Source organism: Colletotrichum aenigma (genome assembly GCF_013390185.1).
Source record: "Colletotrichum aenigma strain Cg56 chromosome Unknown KSG_Cg56_contig06, whole genome shotgun sequence".
Classification (NCBI taxonomy): Eukaryota; Fungi; Ascomycota; class Sordariomycetes; order Glomerellales; family Glomerellaceae; genus Colletotrichum; species Colletotrichum aenigma.
This window is the reverse complement of record NW_023500912.1, coordinates 4,676,954-4,696,321: the sequence shown is the minus strand read 5'-3', so window position 1 is coordinate 4,696,321 and position 19,368 is coordinate 4,676,954. Positions and strand designations below refer to the sequence as shown.

At 47.9% G+C, this 19,368-nt stretch overlaps 1 protein-coding gene across 1 annotated transcript; it reads left to right on the top strand.

Annotated features, from left to right (window-relative positions):
- Positions 1-4,794: 4,794 nt before the first annotated feature.
- Positions 4,795-7,128, top strand: CGCA056_v010281 (Retrotransposon-derived protein PEG10; the record flags this gene model as incomplete). The annotated part of the gene is made up of 1 exon (XM_037325528.1): positions 4,795-7,128. One exon carries the CDS (start codon positions 4,795-4,797, stop codon positions 7,126-7,128), a length of 2,334 nt encoding a protein of 777 aa, XP_037176855.1.
- Between the last annotated feature and the right edge of the window lie 12,240 nt (positions 7,129-19,368).

The following is a 19,368-nucleotide window of genomic DNA, read 5'->3' as shown; positions in this document are numbered from 1 at the left end:
TGAGGCTGTTTATATATATCGTGCTCCCTGTTGGCCAGCTCTATATGCTTACTAGGATTGTCGTTCTATGCTCTATACTATCCTCCTCCTTCTAGGGATTTTGCTATCTTTCGAGCGATTGTATTCCTCCTCTTGGGATAGACAGGACCGGGCTGAGTAGCAACTCATACAGGCTCTGGGAGAGCCATGCAGGTAGGCACATCTTCACTTGAGCGCCTGCGGGGGTTAGCAGTGGGACTAGCCTGCCTAGGCGTCTAGATATCGATGCTAAGGAAGATATAGGTAAGTAAAAGCATAGAAACTTTTACGCTTTCCAAGCGGACGCTGTTGAACGAAGCTTTATGGGAGGCTATCAAACTTCCTAGCATCGGCTGGTTGATGCCCGCGAGGGCGTGGCACTTTCTATGCCCCCAAGGGCATGAGCTGATTGATGCCCCCGAGGGTGTGGCACTTTCTATGCCCCCAAGGGCGTGAGCTGGTTGATGCCCCCGAGGGCATGAGCTGGTTGATGCCCCCGAGGGCATGGCATGGCACTGGTTCCTCTATCAACTTCGCTAGCCTAGTTCACTACTGCTGCTACGACTATCTATTAATCTAACTGTCCATCTTAATACCTTGTGTACCTATATATGTGTTGCTTCGTTGAAATGTCAATAAATATGTCCCGTTTTTTTTCGTTTTGCCTAACCCTACCCTGGCCCGACCCGTCCCGTGGGGCCGCGCTACTGACCCCAGACGCTCCACCTGCTCAATCGACGTGGCGTACATGACGGCCTTGCCTCGCCTGCCGCCAGCCAGAAGCTTATTCACCTACTGGACTGCTACCTAGCATACCTTAGCCTCAACTGCGTTAAGTTTCGCCAGCTCTGCGTTATCTTCGTCTTATTCTGCGCTACTGACGCCACTGACACCCTCTACACTAGCCCTCTCGCTTGCTGTGACGACAGAGTATCAGATATTCTTGCGCGTCGTTGCTGTTTAGAATATCCTCACCTAGCTGGCCTCCAGTCGCATAGCGTGGAAGAATGCTGCTTTGTCCGTTAGCGTAAGCGTCGCCGTCAAGTATATCGTCTGTACGCCAAACTCGCGGATCGCCTCTCTAAGCTCTCTGAGCTGTAGCTGGAAGCTCTGTGATCCTTCGAGCACGACGTGGCATTCGTCCACGACGACGCAGTCCAGCGCCTGCCTCCCTTCTAGCCGTGCGATAAAGTCTCTGAATCCCTTTGTGACGGCCGACTCAGGTGTGATAAAGATAATGGATGCTGCCTGGTTGTTCTTGCGGCTTTGCCACACGTGCGAAGTGATCCCCGCCTTAACGCATCACCTATGCAGATCCATCTGCAGCGCTACCAGCAGCGTTACAACCACCATCACTCCGTCTGGCGAGCAGAATGCCAGCAGCATGAACGAGACGCTCTTACCACCGCCTATCCCTATCACCTACATAATCGGCGTATGCCTGCTAGTAATAGCAAGCACTGCTTCTCTCTGGTTTCCGCAGAATATCGCCGAGTCGTCCCTTATCATCTGCTGCAGCTGGCCCTCTAAGTCGATTCTCCTCAGCTTCTCAAATCGTCAGAGCCTAGCTGCAAGCTGTGGCCCTTCGTATGCCTCCGTCTTTTTCCTCTTGCAGCCTGTGGAACCCTATTTCAACTCTAAATCCTCAGCCCTAAAGCCTAGAAACCTATGCCACTAACAGCTGACTCAGCAGAACTGTTGCTGCCTCGCCGCGAGACTGCTGCTGAACTGCATAAGCTCTCGCGCGTAGATTATGCCTGCTATCTGCATGCTGTGCCCCGCCTGTAAGTCCCACAGGCTGTCCTCAACCTCGTCTATCCCCTCTTCTGATCCCACGCTGGCGTCATCTCCGCCCAGCCGTCCGAACGACTCGTTTAAGTAGCAGTTAGCAATGCTGATAGCGATATGTCGCTATATGCTCATATTAACCCAGCATCCCAGCAGTCTTATGCTGGTCTGCTGCATAATCTGCTGCGCTCTGTCTGTCGTCCATGTTCGCTCCTCTTTCCACGTCCAGTCGCCCACACTTATGCTCTCATCACCAGCCTCATCTTTATTTATACTATGATTATTGCTATCCCTGATATCTATATTATTGCCACTTTGCTCTTCTGATCCTGCCGCTGCACTGCTGGCTTCTAAGTCCCTCTGCCGGATGATATCATCTGCCTATATAAACACGCTGTACCTGCTGGCCTTATGCATAATATCCTGCACCTCCTGCCAGAACGGCAAGATAAGCTAAAGATACTATATAATAAGCTTGCTAACCTCCCTCAGGAGATATCAGTAGATCACCTTCGCCTGCCTGGTCGTCTGGTATCCTTTGTGGTATGCTGTGATGAAGCATAATATTTTGTTGTGCACTATGATATTGCAGACGCCCCTGTTAACTGTGTTAACCGTCTATAGACCTATAAGCTTATTCGCCTGCGCCAGCTGTCTGCTGAGCATATGCAGAAGCATCCACAGTCGCTTGCAGAGTTGTTCAAACGTCCTACTAAACTCCTGCACAGCTGACGGCTGGAATAGCCGGTCTGTCGCCCTGCAACTGTTGCCTAAGCTGCTGCTCAGTCCCTACCGTTCTGCAGCAGCAGGTGACCACGCCAGCCGCATAAACAGCTATCTGTCCCTAGCAGAAACCTAGCTGTTGCGGTTATTAGTGAGAAATAAGTACCTAGGCTTTATCTCGCTGTGGTTATTTTTAATTAACAACCATAGGATAGCTGGCAGTTATAACTGCATATCGCTTTTAAGACTGTCTGCTGAACCTGAATCCTCTGTTGCCGTCAGCTCTGCAAGCAGTTCCTATATCTCTCAGACCAGCTTATATAGTGCGTCCAACAGCTGCCCTATCGTAAACTATACCCGCCTATATGATATGCGATCGCCAACCTAGTTGATAACACCAGCTGCTGCTGTGTTATATTAGATATACATCCTATACGTCTGCATCTTGAGAATCCAGTCTATCAGCATCAGCTCCACATCCTTATCGCTTGTCGTCCGCGTTATAAACTGCTGCACTTTCGCCCGCATATGCTGGAATAAACTCTGCGCTATATCCTCTACTTCATCTTTCCCTAGAGACCTTTCCAGCTTAGCAACCTCATTATTACGCTCAGTATATACCTAATAGATCACTAATATATACGCTATCTTAATAACAGCTGAGTACTTCATCATATAGTCTGTGATCTGGACCTAGCCGCTATTCTCAGCAATCCCTATTACTGCGAGAGCGCTGAGAAGAGCACTACTGTAGTCTCCACCCTTCAGCTGGTGGTCTAGCATGCTGATAAGCATGTTGAGTGCTGCGCGTTCCAGCTTCTCCTGCGTTTGATGCCCCGTCCCTATGCTGGCTGCTTCTGCCATCTGCTCGAATAAGTCCCACGCCTCTCCCTGTGACGGCGTCAGTTTATACAGCAGCTGCTTGTCGTCGTCTATTTCCTGCGTGTGGAACCAGACGCATAACAGACTTAGCCACACACCCTTATATCTCGCCCACATGTCGTCCTCTATGCGGTTGTCAAACAGCCTCCTTGGTTTGACGTGCGCTTCTATATGCTGCGCCTCAAACAGCACAGCTAGCCTGACGGTATTAGGAGCAGATATTGCTTAAGCCTAGTCCAGCACGCGGTCGACCGTCGCCTATATCGCCTGAAGCATAACCTTATCTTTATTAATAGGAGCTGTTATGTTGAAGAGTACGCTAGCACTAAGCCCTTTTAAGTGCACCGCCCATCCTATATAGGCTAGCCACAGGCTGGGCTTAAGTCTTTCGTTAGCAATGCAGATCAGCTTGTTGTGGCTTATCTTCACACGTTCTGCTTAGACTTTCTGGAGATCTCAAACGCAGTCCACCACCTGTTGAGCTGGGCTTCTATTCGGAGCGCTTTATAGAGACTTATCAGCTGTTTGTCCCTAGGCCACCTCAAACCATCGCTTGCCACGCTGGGATGCGCAGAATCTCTGATATTACACGCCGACTGTCCATGGCATGCTCCTGACCTTGCTTGCCTAGCCTCTTATATTGCCGCCTCTCTTTTGAGTATTAACCTATCCATATTCCTTGCGGCAATAGGCTTAGATCGTTTGAATCTGCTGGCATATGAAACTGTACGCATTGCAACAGATTCCGTTTGTGACTGGCGGCGCGATATAGGGAATCAGCTCTGTTGTGGGGGCTGGATGTTACGACCCGTAAACAAGGATAACAGCTGAACGACCCACTCGGGCGTCGGGCGGCTAGGACAGGACATTTGTACTGCAGGATCACGGGAACAACAGGGACTCACTCGGAAACGGAAGAACTATGGTACAAGTCACGTGACGATAAGATAAGAGATTAGATCCGTACGCCAAGAATACGGAAGCCGCACTTGGCGTGAACGGAACCCGTCAGGACTAGGAACGGTAACAAGAAACAAGGGGTACTGTTCAGAACTTGTATATAGTATGACCCTGAGCCTGGCTCATGGTCAGACTTCCATAGCTCTTCAGCAATCAACTTAGTATTCATCCTCACGGATACTCTCAGCTTACCTTCACTGCGAATCACTTGTTGAGTCTAAGACTGATCACCTTAGCCTCTGAAGACCCGATCTACTACAGCCTACGAACTACGACCTACGACCACGACCCAGTGTACTGTTAGAACGTATCAATCCCCAGCTTCTGTTAGCAGACCCTACTGTCGGATAGCTGACCGTAACACTTTGATTGCTCCTGTTCAGTAAGTTGACCATTGATTCCTACTAACAGTAACGAACGACAATGTCTTCCCGCGCCTCTGCCAAGTCGCCTACCCCGGGATCCTCGTCCACTTCAGGAGGACGAGCCACCCAAAACCTAGCCCAGGAACTAGGAGACCAGAAGATGAAGGACGACTCAGACAGCGAGGACGACACCGAAGAACTCAAGCGCCAGCTCAACAAGACCAACAACGACTTCAAGGCAATGCGCGAAATGTTCAACCAGAACGCCGCGGCCCTTAGCGAACTCCAGGAACAAGCCCGCAAGAATCAGGATCTGGAGAAAGAAGTCGCCACCCTCCGAGCTGCCGCCAACGTCATATCCGCCCCAGTCGAAGGACGAGAACGCCTCAAGCTCAACACGCCTTCCACTTTCGACGGGACCCCAGGACAACTCAAAGGACACCTGGTACAAGTTCGAACCTACCAGGCCTTCCACATAAACACCTTCCAGAACGACACCGAACGCGTTGTACACGCAGCCACCTTCCTTCGGGGACGAGCCCTTGCCTGGTTCGAACCCCTTCAACAGGAATGGCTTGACAACCCTGTCGAAAAATACAGCCAAGAAGTCAAGGACATCTTCTTCAGCTTCACAGGCTATGTCAAGACCCTAGAATCTCTCTTCCTTGACCCCGATGAACGAAGACAGGCCGAGCGAGACCTGTCCCACCTACGACAAACCAAGTCAGCTACGCTCTACGCCGCAGAGTTTAGACGATTAGCTGCAAGACTCCACATGACCGACGAAAGCAAAGTTTTTGCCTTTTATCAAGGACTCAAGGACGAGGTCAAAGACGAAATGGCCAAACTAGAGACACCTCCTAGCTTCCTCGCCTACGTCGAACATGCTATTAAGGTTGACAACCGCCTCTATGAACGACGGAAGGAACGAGGAGAGAAACGACAAAACCCGAATTCAGGACGCAAGTACCAATGGCAGCCTCAACAGAAGTTCAACAGCCAGCGGAACGACAACAGACCCCGCAACAACTGGAATAACACCCGCCAGAGCACCGCCTATGGACAACACAGCGGACCTATGGATCTCAGCATGATGACCAAACCCAACAACAAAAAACCTTGGAACCCCAAGTGCTACAACTGCAACAAGCAAGGCCACATCGCCAAAGACTGCGAACAGCCTAAGAAGCTTCCCTGGAGACCAGTGGCAGAACGACCTCGACAAGTCAACACAATTGCAAAAGCCCCACATGCATCCCAATCGTGGACCGGATGCTACGATGACAACTGCCGAATTCACCTCGAAGACAAAGAAATGTCAGGACACTACCCAAGGGACAGCAACCCTGGACGATCTGGTTACGATGTGACCATCCCAGACACTCGCCCTAGGACCCTGGCAATGATGCATTCCAGCAACAGCAAAGTGGCTAGAAAACCAGTTGAACAACTCAACGAGATGCTACGAATTCAGCGATTGGAACCAATCATCCCCCGCATGACTCGCCAGCAGCTCCATTACGAAGAACAACAAATCCAGAAGGAAATGGAGCTAATCCAGCAAGAAGACGACAGACAAGTAAGACTATACCAACAACAAGAATCAGAAGAAGAACCAGAACACCAACACGATCCTTTGATGGAACAACAACTCCTCAGTATGACCAACAACTGGACTTTCGGAGAAGAAGAAAGCTCTTCCTATGACTCGGATAAACCTCGCGACGTTGCCCGACAACGCGCTCAGACAGAGATGACCTATGGGTTCACCCCTAGTATGGACGACTCCAGCTCCGAAGAGGAACCCGACGACCAGGAAGGAAGAATCAAGCAACTTCTGAGATACCAAAAAATCGACATGCTTCAAGACAAGCAACAACGCCACTTCTATGGCACCTCAGCAGCCCAACGAGACCGAAGCTACACCCCTCAGCTACACACGGAAGATCATCCCGCGCTGAGAAGCAACCACCGGCTTCACCGAACCCTCTTCTGGCCCCAGTGCTTCCACGACAAATGCAAGGAACACATGGGAGAAAAGCACGACTACCAGTTCTACCCCAGAAGACATGACGACGAACCTATCCACGAGATCTACTCGACCTCCGTCATGATCGGATGGACTATGGTACTGGTTGAAGACAACCTCGCAGTCTTCAGACCTAGTCCTCAGTTCCCCATGAGATGTCAACATGACGACAGCATGAAATGGGACGAATGCCAACAAGACGAATGCCAAGTTCACTACCAAGAAAAGGCACGAACCTGGAGAATCGCAAAGAATGGACCTAGACCCCCACAGGTCAGGACCCGCGAAAACAGCCTCGCGAAGGCACGACGAGAAGGAAAGCGAATCACCTACCCAGGACAACCAGAGCAGTCAAAAAACTAGACTCGCCTACCGACGACGGATCACGACAGGCAACAAACACAAGATCCATTCATCAAATGTCACAAGGACATAAGGGTAATATCGAACTCGAAGTTACCATCAATCAGCAGACAACACTCGCGCTGATCGACAGCGGAGCCGAAGCAAACTTCATTGCCCCCCGAGCCATCAATAGGCTAGAAATACGATGGGGAGGAAAAGAACGACCATATCAGTTACACACGGCAGAAGGAGAAGAATTCAAGTACGAAGGAGGTACCATCTATAATGAGACTGCGCCCCTCGAGATGAGCTACCTGAATCGAAAAGAAAGAATCCAATTCGACATTGCCGATCTAGGAACATACGACATAGTGCTAGGACTACCCTGGCTACGAACAAGCAACCCACGGATAGATTGGAGAAAAGGCCAACTCCATTGGGACCACGATGACTCAGTCCCTGAGCAGCCCTGTCAGAATCAGGCCTCAAACGAATCAATACGACAAGGAACAACAAAACGATACCTCTGTTACCTCAAGGCAAAAGAAGCCATATCACAACCACCGACAACGATGGATCTTGAACAGAAGAACGATCCACTTCTGTCTATCCCAGAAGAATATAGAGTGTATGAGAAACTCTTTGCAGCCGAATTAGAAACCGGACTGCCCGAACACACCAGTTTCAACCACGAAATACCCCTCAAAAAAGGGAAGGAACCACGCTTCAACAAAATCTACGGACTCAACCAGACAGAGATGGAAGCCCTAGACAAGTACCTTGAAGAAAATCTCAAGAAGGGATATATCAGACCCTCAACGTCACCAGCAGGAAGCCCAATCCTGTTCGTACCCAAGAAGAACGGAAAACTACGATTATGCGTCGACTACCGCATGCTAAACGAAATGACGATCAAGAACCGTTACCCACTGCCAATCATCGACGAGATGAGACGACTCCTCCATGGAGCCAACTGGTTCACGGCCCTCGACCTCAAAGGAGCCTATAACCTGATCAGAATGAAGCAAGGAGAAGAGTGGAAAACCGCTTTCAGAACCCGAAAAGGACATTTCGAGTACCTCGTCATGCCCTTCGGCCTCACCAACGCCCCGGCAACATTCCAAAATATGATCAACCAAGTTTTACGCAAATACGTCGACATCTGCGTAGTAGTCTATCTCGACGACATCCTCATCTTCTCATCGACACTTGAGAAACATAAGGAAGACGTACACCACGTCTTACAAGCCCTCCAAGAAGCCAAGCTATTAGTTGAACCTGAGAAAAGCGAATTCCACACACAGAGGGTGGAATACCTCGGCTTCACTATCACCCCTGGAAAAGTCTGTATGTCGGAAAACAAAGTCAAAGCCATCAAGGAATGGCCGGTACCCAACAACCTCAAGGAAGTCCAAGGATTTTTAGGTTTCGTCAACTTCTACCGCAAATTCATCAAAGACTATGGCAAGATCAACGCGGCTCTCACAAGCCTTAGCCGCAAAGACACACCCTTTATATGGGAAGAACCACAACGAACAGCATTCCAGAAGATCAAGGACCTCATCGCCAGCGAACCCGTTTTGAGCATCCCAGATCCAACAAAACAATTCGAAGTAGAACCCGACGCATCCGACTATGCGATAGGAGCACAATTATCGCAACGAGATTCAGAGGGACGACTACACCCGTGTGCCTTCTTTTCTCGCAAGCTCCACGGACCTGAACTCAACTATCAGGTTCACGATAAGGAACTTATGGCAATCATCGAAGCCTTCAAGGAATGGAGACCTGAGCTCTCAGGAACCACACACGAAGTACTTGTGTATTCAGACCACAAGAACCTTTCACACTTCACGACTTCAAAAGTGTTGAATAAACGACAGATTAGATGGTCAGAATTCCTATCAGAATTCAACTTCCGAATCATCCACCGCAAAGGATCAGACAATGGCAGAGCTGACGCTCTCAGCCGACGACCGGACTACAACGTCCCAGTACCTGAAGAAACCCAGGTGATTCTCAAAGGAAACAACGACGGAGACCTAGTGCCAGCAACCAAACTCTTGATGATGGCCGGACGATCTAGTACTAGCCCGCCTAGCGAACTAGACGACGAAGCAATTATGGAGTTTCACGCTCGCCCTGCACATGGTCACCAAGGAATCACGAAGACCTGGAAACGACTACGACAACAATATGGAAAAAAAAGTCACCAGAGAACAAGTGGCAAAAGCAATTAAGGATTGTGAAGTTTGCCTCAAAAGCAAACCCGCTCGACATCAACCTTATGGTATGCTACAACCCTTGCCTGTGCCGCAAACCGCCTGGCAATCCATATCCCTCGACTTCATCGTCAAATTACCGAAGTCTCGAGAACCCCTTACGGGAACACACTTTGACAGCGTTCTTGTCATCGTGGATCGACTCACGAAGTATGCCTACTTCATCCCGTACAAGGAAGCAAGCAACGCCGAAGAATGCGCCTACACATTTCTCAAGTACATCATCGCCAACCATGGAACACCCAAGGAAATTATATCAGACAGAGACAAGATCTTCACCTCCAACTTTTGGAAATCAATCATGTCACACCTTGGCATCAAACAATCAATGTCCACTGCATTCCACCCGCAGACCGATGGACAAACAGAACGAATCAACCAAATCCTCGAAACATATCTCCGCGCCTACGTCAACTACAACCAAGACAATTGGGTTGTATTGCTACCAATAGCCCAGTTCGCCTACAACAGCGCAATAGGAGAAAGTACCAAGGAATCCCCCTTCTACCTCAACTATGGATTCGAACCAACCGCCTATGGAGAACCCCGAACAGGCCCAGCTGCAGTAAAAGCTGTCGCCTCAATACGCCAAATCAAGGATATCCAGGAAAACGCACGCAAGGAACTCGAATTCGTACGACAAAGAATGACAAAATTCAGCAACAAACGAAGGATTGAGGGACCAACCTTGAAAGAGGGAGATAGCGCCTATCTCATACGGCGAAACATCAAAACAAAGCGACCAAACGACAAACTCGACTATAAAAAACTCGGACCTTTCAAAATTTCACGAGTAATCTCACCAGTCAACTACGAACTCAGACTCCCAGAAACCATGAAGTGTCACCCGGTATTCCACGTCTCACTTCTTGAACCAGCACCACGCGGATCACAGACAAACGATATTATCATCGTCGAAGATAACGAACCAGAGTACGAAGTCGAACGGATTATCGACCACCTCAAAGAACCAGAAGGATATCGATACCTCGTCAAATGGAAAGGATACGGACACGAAGACAACACATGGGAACCAGCCAAAAACATCACCAACGCAGCAGAAGAACTCACGATCTACTGGCAACAACACCAAGAACGAGAGGTCACACCAGCACCTGTTGTATTAGCCCAGAAGAACGTTGGATATAAACGAATCAGACACCCACATCGCTTCACCAAACCACCCACTGAAGCAGATCGACCGCGACAAGGGAAACCATTCATTCGCCTAGGAACACCAGAGTACGACTAAGAACCCCCCGAGGACACCAACCGATCACTACCGACCAAGGGACCAAGATCTGCAAACTCCTCACCAACACCAAAACTCTGCCAATCCGGATCATTCTCAACACCAAGGGATTGAAGATCGCCCACCACGCCACTCTCATGTGCATCCAAGGCAGGAAGAACATCGTCTTCCTCCAACTCCTGCATACCCCGAGAAAACGTCTCTATATGACGCTCCTTAACCTTCTTACGAATCGCACGAATACGCGATAACCGACCAGCCGCTTCAGCCACCTCGGCCTGAACCCGTGCCAACTTTTCATGAAGGTCCAGCAAGGCATCACTAGCCTGCTCCTCCTTCTCCTCCCATTCTTGACGCTGATCGCTTAGCCTCTTCACTACGACCAATCAACACAGACGCACCCAGCAAGACACGACAAAAAACTCACGACTCGATGCGACCACCAGACCGTCACAAGGACGCTTCAGGTTCTTACAACCTTGACAAGTTTTGGCGCCCTCCGCCATGCGACACGTACGCTTCGCACGAAAACATCGAGTACAAGGCATGACGTCGTCAGAACCGAAGCGATGGAAAACGTCTTCACAAGCAGAACGAAGCGCTGACTTGGATTTTTGAACGCGACCTGACATGGTGTCAGCATCATGAGTAAATCAGGAAGCACGATTGACGGATCCCCAACCTGGGACCAACAACCTACTTATGTTGGGCCTTGAGGACAAGACCTTTGGAGAGGGGACCTGATGTTACGACCCGTAAACAAGGATAACAGCTGAACGACCCACTCGGGCGTCGGGCGGCTAGGACAGGACATTTGTACTGCAGGATCACGGGAACAACAGGGACTCACTCGGAAACGGAAGAACTATGGTACAAGTCACGTGACGATAAGATAAGAGATTAGATCCGTACGCCAAGAATACGGAAGCCGCACTTGGCGTGAACGGAACCCGTCAGGACTAGGAACGGTAACAAGAAACAAGGGGTACTGTTCAGAACTTGTATATAGTATGACCCTGAGCCTGGCTCATGGTCAGACTTCCATAGCTCTTCAGCAATCAACTTAGTATTCATCCTCACGGATACTCTCAGCTTACCTTCACTGCGAATCACTTGTTGAGTCTAAGACTGATCACCTTAGCCTCTGAAGACCCGATCTACTACAGCCTACGAACTACGACCTACGACCACGACCCAGTGTACTGTTAGAACGTATCAATCCCCAGCTTCTGTTAGCAGACCCTACTGTCGGATAGCTGACCGTAACACTGGATACTGGATGTTACTGAGTTGGTCCTGAGTTCGAATAATTCTGTGGATTCCCGTTATATAGGCGTATATGCTGTTCCTCTCTGCTGGTTTTAAGAGCGGATGGCGCGTTCTCAGATGCAAAGCGACTTCGTCTGTAACAACTGCGTATTAACATTCTTTGCATACTGCGAGCGAGAAGTTAGTAAGAATCACAAGTGGATCTATAGCCTCGTCCAGTCTTAGAGTGCAATTATAAGCGAAGTTGGAAGTTGTTTATATTTTCTAGTAGAAGAACGTCGAAAATGTCTTATTTAACCCTTTTAATAAAGTATGCTAACTATTAGGTTACTATAGGTTACTATTAGAACAAAATTCATAAATTTAATGATTTAATTAGGTTGAAATAAGCTGGCGCTGGTGTTATCTGGATTATGGTGTCTCCCTGGAATGCTTACATAAGTTAGTGGATAATAATACTGTCGTTAATTAGTCCAGACTGAGTGGGTCACTGTCAGCAGTTTAAGATCGTTCAAACCTGGATTAAATATTTATCAATTCAACTAGGTGTTCTACAGGCCAGAAACTCAGTCAAAAAGAATAACTCACTGTTATCTTTAAGTGCATCTATAATACAGACATTTTAGGCGCAGAAAGTTTAATAAATGATACTCGGCAAGATTTCAATGAATCTTACCCCCAGTCTTCGCGGACCCACTCTTTTTTGGGTGGCAGTTTCGATGAATGATACAATCATTTATCGTTGCCAGTATGTTAGGACTCTTATCACTGCTCTCTTCTTGCTTCTTAGCTTTCTTAACCTTTGCAGGATATAAACGCTTCAGCTTAGGATACTATATAGCAATATGGCTGATCTGGTTGCAGTTGAAGCACTTGCAGGTGTCTCTCATAAGCTGCAGCAGGTCTTCAGATGAGGAGCTGCTTTATTAGCAACATAACTTTATCTTCTCCTTACCCTTATGTTACGGTCAGCTATCCGACAGTAGGGTCTGCTAACAGAAGCTGGGGATTGACACGTAGTAACAGTACACTGGGGTCGTGGTCTGGGTTGTAGGTCGTAGGCTGATAGTAGATCAGGTCTTTCAGAGACTAAGGTGATCAGTCTTAGACTCAATAAGTAACTTAGCAGTGAAGGTAAGCTGAGAGTATCCTGAGGATGAATACTAAGTTGATTGCTGAAGAGCTATGGAAGTCTGATTATGAGGCAGACTTAGGTCATACTATATATAAGTCCTGAACAGTACCTTTTGTCTACCTAAGGGTGATCACCTAGGTGTACGAGGTGATCGCGATCAGTTGGTAGAACCAACTGATCACTAAGCGTCCCTTCCTGTGCTCCACTGATCATTTCCTTATCTTATCATCACATGACTTATACCATAGTTCTTCCGTACTGAGTGAGTCCCTGTTGTTCCTGTGATCCTGCAGTACAAATGCCTTATCCTAGCCGCCTGACACCTAAGTAGGTTGTTCAGCTGTTATCCTTGTTTACAGGTCGTAACATCAGGTCCCCTCTCCAAAGGTCTTGCCCTTAAGACCCAACATAAGTAGGTCGTTAGTCCCAGGTTGGGGGTCCGTCAATTATGCTTCCTGATTTACCCATAATGCTGACACTATATCAGGTCGCATATAAAAATCAAAATCGAGTTCCGCCTCTACTCTTCGTCGTCGCAATCATACGCTGCGTATTGCTGAGTTTGGTTTCGTTATCGACATGCCTTGTTCCTATTATCGCTCTGTGGGGAAGCGTTACAAGTTGCTTCCGGGCGGTGAGGTTTGTGGCTAGTGTACTCGTCTAGGGCAGTCTTGTGATGCGGCGGCAGATGCTATTTATGCCCGTATGTTTTCGTGTTCTTTTATGCTCGCAAGGTTGCTGACTTTTGTTCTTAGTCGATCGTCTGCTGGACGAGGCTGCACGTCTGGAGGATGCTGAGGTGGCTGAAGAGGAGGTGTTGAGGAAGAAGGCTGCTGCCTTGCGTGCTGCGCAGGCTGAGTTGGATGAGTCCATGGCGCGGTTGGATCGCTTGCGTAAGCAGAAGAGGATAGTGTTTCGTAAAGGTTGGGAGGTTACCAAGGAGGAGTCGGCAGGGTCTTCTGTGTCAGAGGTTCAGTCTATAGGTGGTTTTGGTGCGATAGACCTAGATTCAATCCTTAATTGGAATCCTGGTACTCTGAACTTCCTGTCTGGAGAGTCTTAGTCGTGCTCTGGTGTTCCTAATCGAACAAACGGTTTTCCTTGTCGTGGTCTATCTGCTTCTGTTAGTGGTCTGATGTGTTTGTGTGGATATCGGACGTGTTGATAGCTGGGGGTGTTTGTGGTGTAAGCTTGCTTGTCTAGCATAAGTGTTACTTCCTATTCTTAATGTTGTTGCTAGTAGACTGTGAGTTCCTCTGTTGCGTTAGTGATGTTTTTAGCTGGTTCCCACGTGTTGTCTTCATGCCTGTATCCTTTCCACTTGATGAGGTATTAGTATCCTTCTGGTTCTTTGAGATGGTTGATGATGCGTTCGACTTCGTACTCTGGTTTGTTGTCTTCCACGATAATAATATCTTTTGTCTGCGATCCTCGTGGGGCTGGTTTAAGTAGCGAGACGTGGAATACCGGGTGACACTTTATGGTTTCTAGGAGTTTGAGTTTATAATTAACTGGTGAAATTACTCATGAGACTTTGAAAGGTCTGAGTTTTTTATAGTTAAGTTTGTCGCTTAGTCGTTTTGTTTTGATGTTTCGCCATATGAGGTAGGCGCTATCTCCCTCTTTTAAGGTTGGTCCCTCAATCCTTCGTTTGTTGCTGAATTTTGTCATTCTTTGTCGTATAAATTTGAGTTCTTTTCGTGCGTTTTCTTGGATGTCTTTGATCTGTCGTACTGAGGCGACAGCCTTAACTGCGTCTGGGCCTGGTTGAGGTTCTCCATATGCCGTTAGCTCAAATCTGTAGTTGAGGTAGAAGGGGGATTCCTTAGTGCTTTCTCCTACTGCACTATTATAGGTGAACTAGGCTATTAGTAGTAGTACTACCCAGTTGTCCTGGTTGTAATTAACATAGGCGCAGAGGTAGGTTTCGAGGATTTGGTTAATCCGTTCTATTTGTCTGTCGGTTTGCAGGTGGAATGCAGTGGATATTAACTGTTTGATGCTGAGTTGTGATATGATTGATTTCCAAAAATTAGAGGTGAAGATTTTATCTCTGTCTGACATAATTTCCTTAGGTGTTCTGTGATTAGCGATGATATACTTGAGAAATATGTAGGCGTATTCTTCGGCGTTGCTTGCTTCTTTGTATAGGATGAAGTAGGCGTACTTTGTGAGTCGGTCCATAATGATGAGAACGCTGTCATAGTGTACTACCGTCAGGGGTTCTCGAGACTTTAGTAATTTGACGATGAAGTTGAGGGATATGGATTGCTAGGCGGTTTGCGGCACAGGCAAGGGTTGTAGCATACCATAAGGTTGATGTCGAGCGGGTTTGCTTTTGAGGCAGACCTCATAATCCTTAATTGCTTTTGCTACATATTCTCTGGTGACCTTTTCTCCATACTGTTGTCGTAATCGTTTCTAGGTTTTTGTGATTCCTTGGTGACCATATGCGGGGCGAGCGTGAAACTCCACAATTGCTTTGTCGTCTAGTTCGCTAGGCGGGCTAGTACTAGATCGTCCGGCCATCATCAAGAGTTTAGTGGCTGGCACTAGGTCTCTGTTGTTGTTTCCTTTGAGAATCACCTGAGTTTCTTCAGGTACTAGGACGTTATAGTCTGGTCGTCGGCTAAGAGCGTCGGCTCTGCCGTTATCTGATCCTTTTTGATAAATGATTCAGAAGTTGAATTCAGAAAGGAATTCTGACCATCTGACTTGTCGCTTGTTTAACACTTTTGAGGTTGTGAAGTGTGAGAGATTCTTATGGTCTGAGTACATAAGTACCTCATGAATCGTTCCCGAAAGTTTAGGTCTCTATTCCTTAAATGCTTTAATAATTGCCATAAGTTCTTTGTTGTGGATTTAGTAGTTCAGTTTGGGTCCATGGAGTTTGCGAGAGAAGAAGGCGCACAGGTGTAGTCGTCCTTCTGAGTCTCGTTAGGACAGTTGCGCTCCGAGGGCGTAGTCTGAGGAGTCTGGTTCCACTTCGAACTGCTTAGTGGGGTTTGGTATCATCAGGACTGGTTCGCTGCCGATGAGGTCCTTGATTTTCTGGAAAGCCGTTTGCTGTGGTTCCTTCCACACGAAGGGGGTGTCTTTGCGGCTGAGGTTGGTAAGGGCTGCGTTGATCTTGCCGTAGTTCTTGATGAATTTTCGGTAAAAGTTGACAAAACCTAGGAATCCTTGGACTTCCTTGAGGTTTTTGGGTACCAGCCATTCCTTGATGGCTTTGACCTTGTTTTCTGACATTCGAACTTCTCCGGGGGTGATAGTGAATCTGAGGTATTCCACTTTTTGTGTGTGGAATTCGCTCTTCTCGGGTTCGACTAGGAGCTTGGCTTCCTAAAGGGCTTATAAGACGTAGTGAACATCTTCTTTGTGTTTCTCAAGTGTTGGTGAGAAGATGAGGATGTCATCCAGGTATGTAACGACACAGATGTCGACGTACTCCTGTAAGACTGTGTTGATCATGTTTTGGAATGTTGTGGGAGCGTTGGTGAGGCTGAAGGGCATGACGAGGTACTCGAAATATCCTTTGCGTGTCCTAAAGGCGGTCTTCCACTCCTCTCCTTGTTTCATTCTGATCAGGTTGTAAGCCCCTTTGAGGTTGAGGGCTATAAACCAGTTGGCTCTGTGGAGGAGTCGTCTCATCTCGTCTATAAGGGGTAGTGGATAATGGTTCTTAATTGTCATTTCATTAAGCATGCGGTAGTCAACATATAGTTGTAGTTTCCCGTCCTTTTTTGGTATAAATAGGATTAGGCTTCCTGCTGGTGATGTCGAAGGTCTGATGTAACCTTTTCGGAGGTTTTCTTCGAGGTACTTATCTAGGGCCTCCATCTCTGTGGGGTTAAGTCTGTAGATCTTATTGAATCGTGGTTCCTTCCCTTCTTTGAGAGGGATTTCGTGGTTGAAGCTGGTGTGTTCGGGTAGTCTGGTTTCTAATTCGGCTGCGAAGAGTTTCTCATAAACTCTATACTCTTCTGGGATAGACAGAAGTGGATCGTCCTTCTGTTTGAGATCCTTTGTTGTTAATGGTTGTGACGTGGTTTCCTTTGCCTTGAGATGGCAAATGTATCGTTTTGCTGTTTCCTGTTGTATTAGCTCGTTTGAGGCCTGGTCTTGACAGGGCTGCTCAGGGACTGAGTCGTCGTGGTCCTAATAGAGTTAGCCTTTGCTCTAATCTATCCGTGGGTTGTTCGTTCGTAGCCAGGGTAATCCTAGCACCATATCGTATGTTCCTATGTCGGCAATGTCGAACTGGATTCTTTCTTTCCGATCCAGGTAACTCATCTCGAGGGGCGCAGTCTCATTATAGATAGTACCTCCTTCGTACTTGAATTCTTCTCCTTCTGCCGTGTGTAGGGCGTATGGTCGTTCTTTTCCTCCCCACTGTACTTCTAGCCTGTTGACAGCTTAGGGGGCAATAAAGTTTGCTTCGGCTCCGCTGTCGATCAGCGCGAGCGTCGTCCTTTCGTTAATGGTGACTTCGATTTCTATGTTGTTCTTATGTTCTTATGATATCTGGTAGATGGATCTTTTCCTTGTTGCCTGTTGTGATCTGTCGTCGGTAGGCGAGTCTAGTTTTTTAACTGCTCAGGCTGTCCTGGGTAGGTGATTCGTTTTCCTTCCCATACTGCCTTAACGAGGCTGTTCTCACGGATTCTGACCTGAGGGGGCCTTGGTCTGTTTTTTGCGATTCTCTATGCACGAGCCTTATCCTGGTAATAGACTTAGCATTCGTCGCGCTAGCATTCGTCCTATTTCATGTTGTCGTTATGTTAGCATTTCATGGGGAACTGTAGGCTCAGTCGAAAGGTAGCGATCCTTCTGTCGAAAGTCGTCACTGTCCATCTAATCATAGTATGCGTGGTGTAGACATTTTCGATAGGTTTATCGTTAAGTCTTCTAGGGTAGAATCAGTAATCGTGTTTATCTCCCATATGTTCCTTGCACTTATCATAGAGACATTAGGGCCAAAAGAGGGTTCGATAAAGGCGGTGGTTGCTTCTTAGCGCAGGGTGGTCTTTTGTGTGTAGCTGAGGGGTGTAGTCTCAGTCTCGCTGATCTGCTGAGGTGCCATAAAAGTGGCGCTGTTGTTCGTCTTACAGCGCGTTGACTTCTTGGTACTTCAGGAGTTGTCTGATCCTGTTTTCTTCGTTGTTAGGTTCTTCGTTGGAGCTGGAGTTATCTATTCCTGGAATTAGTCCGGTGTAGTGTTTCGCGTTCCAGGTAGCTACGTCCGCGGGGGAATCGGAGTCGTAGGGGACTCCGTCTGAATCGAACCCAGATTCAGGTTCGCCGAAGTTCTAACTGCTCGTCAGGTTGAGGAGTTGTTGTTCTATCAAGGGGTCATGTTGATATTTAGGTTCTTCTTCTGATTCTTCTCCTTCGATAGGTCCCTGGGGGGTTTTTCCTTGAGTTTGTTCTTTAAGTTCCTGATTGATCTGTTCGATCCTTATGGGGTTTCTGCGGGCGTGTTCTCGTCGTTCCATGTGGGAGAGCATAGCTCCCAGTTGTCTTTCCCATAACGGGTTGTGGGGTTCTTGTTGGATCCGTTCCAGGTATAGGACCTCAGCCCTTTGAAGACGCGCGAGCCTTTATTTGTTGTCTCTTTCCAGCTCTTGGTTGTGTGTGATAGATGAGGTGCTGACGGGTTTGAATCGTTGAACTCGTAACATTTCGTTGAGTTGTTCCGTGGGTTTTCTTGCAATCTTACTGTTGCTTTAGTGCATCATAGCCAGGGTCCTAGGGCGAGTATCTGGGATGGTTATATCGTATCCAGATCGTCCTGGGTTGCTATCTTTTAGGTAGTGTCCTGATATTTCCTTGTCTTCGAGGTGAATTCAGCAGTCGTCATCGTAGCATCCAGTCCACGACTGGGATGTATGCGAGGCTTTTGCGATAGTGTTGACTTGTTGAGGTCGCTCGGCCACTGGTTTCCAGGGGAGCTTCTTAGGTTGTTTGCAGTCTCTGGCAATATGTCCTTATCGATTGCAGTTGTAGCACTTTGGGTTCCAAGGCTTCTTGTCGCTAGGTTTGGTCATCATGCTGAGGTCTATAGGTCCGCTATGTTGTCCGTAAGCAGTGCTCTGGCGGGTGTTGTTCCAGTTGTTGCGGGGTCTGTTATCATTCCGCTGGTTGTTGAACTTATGTTGGGGTTGCCACTGGTACTTACGTCCAGAGTTAGCTCCTTTTTGTTTTTCGCCTTTTTCTTTTCTTCGTTTGAAGAGTTGGTTGTCGATCTTAATAGCCATACTGGCGTACTGGAGGAAATCTTCAGGTTCGTCTAGCTTAACTATTTCGTCTTTGACGTCGTC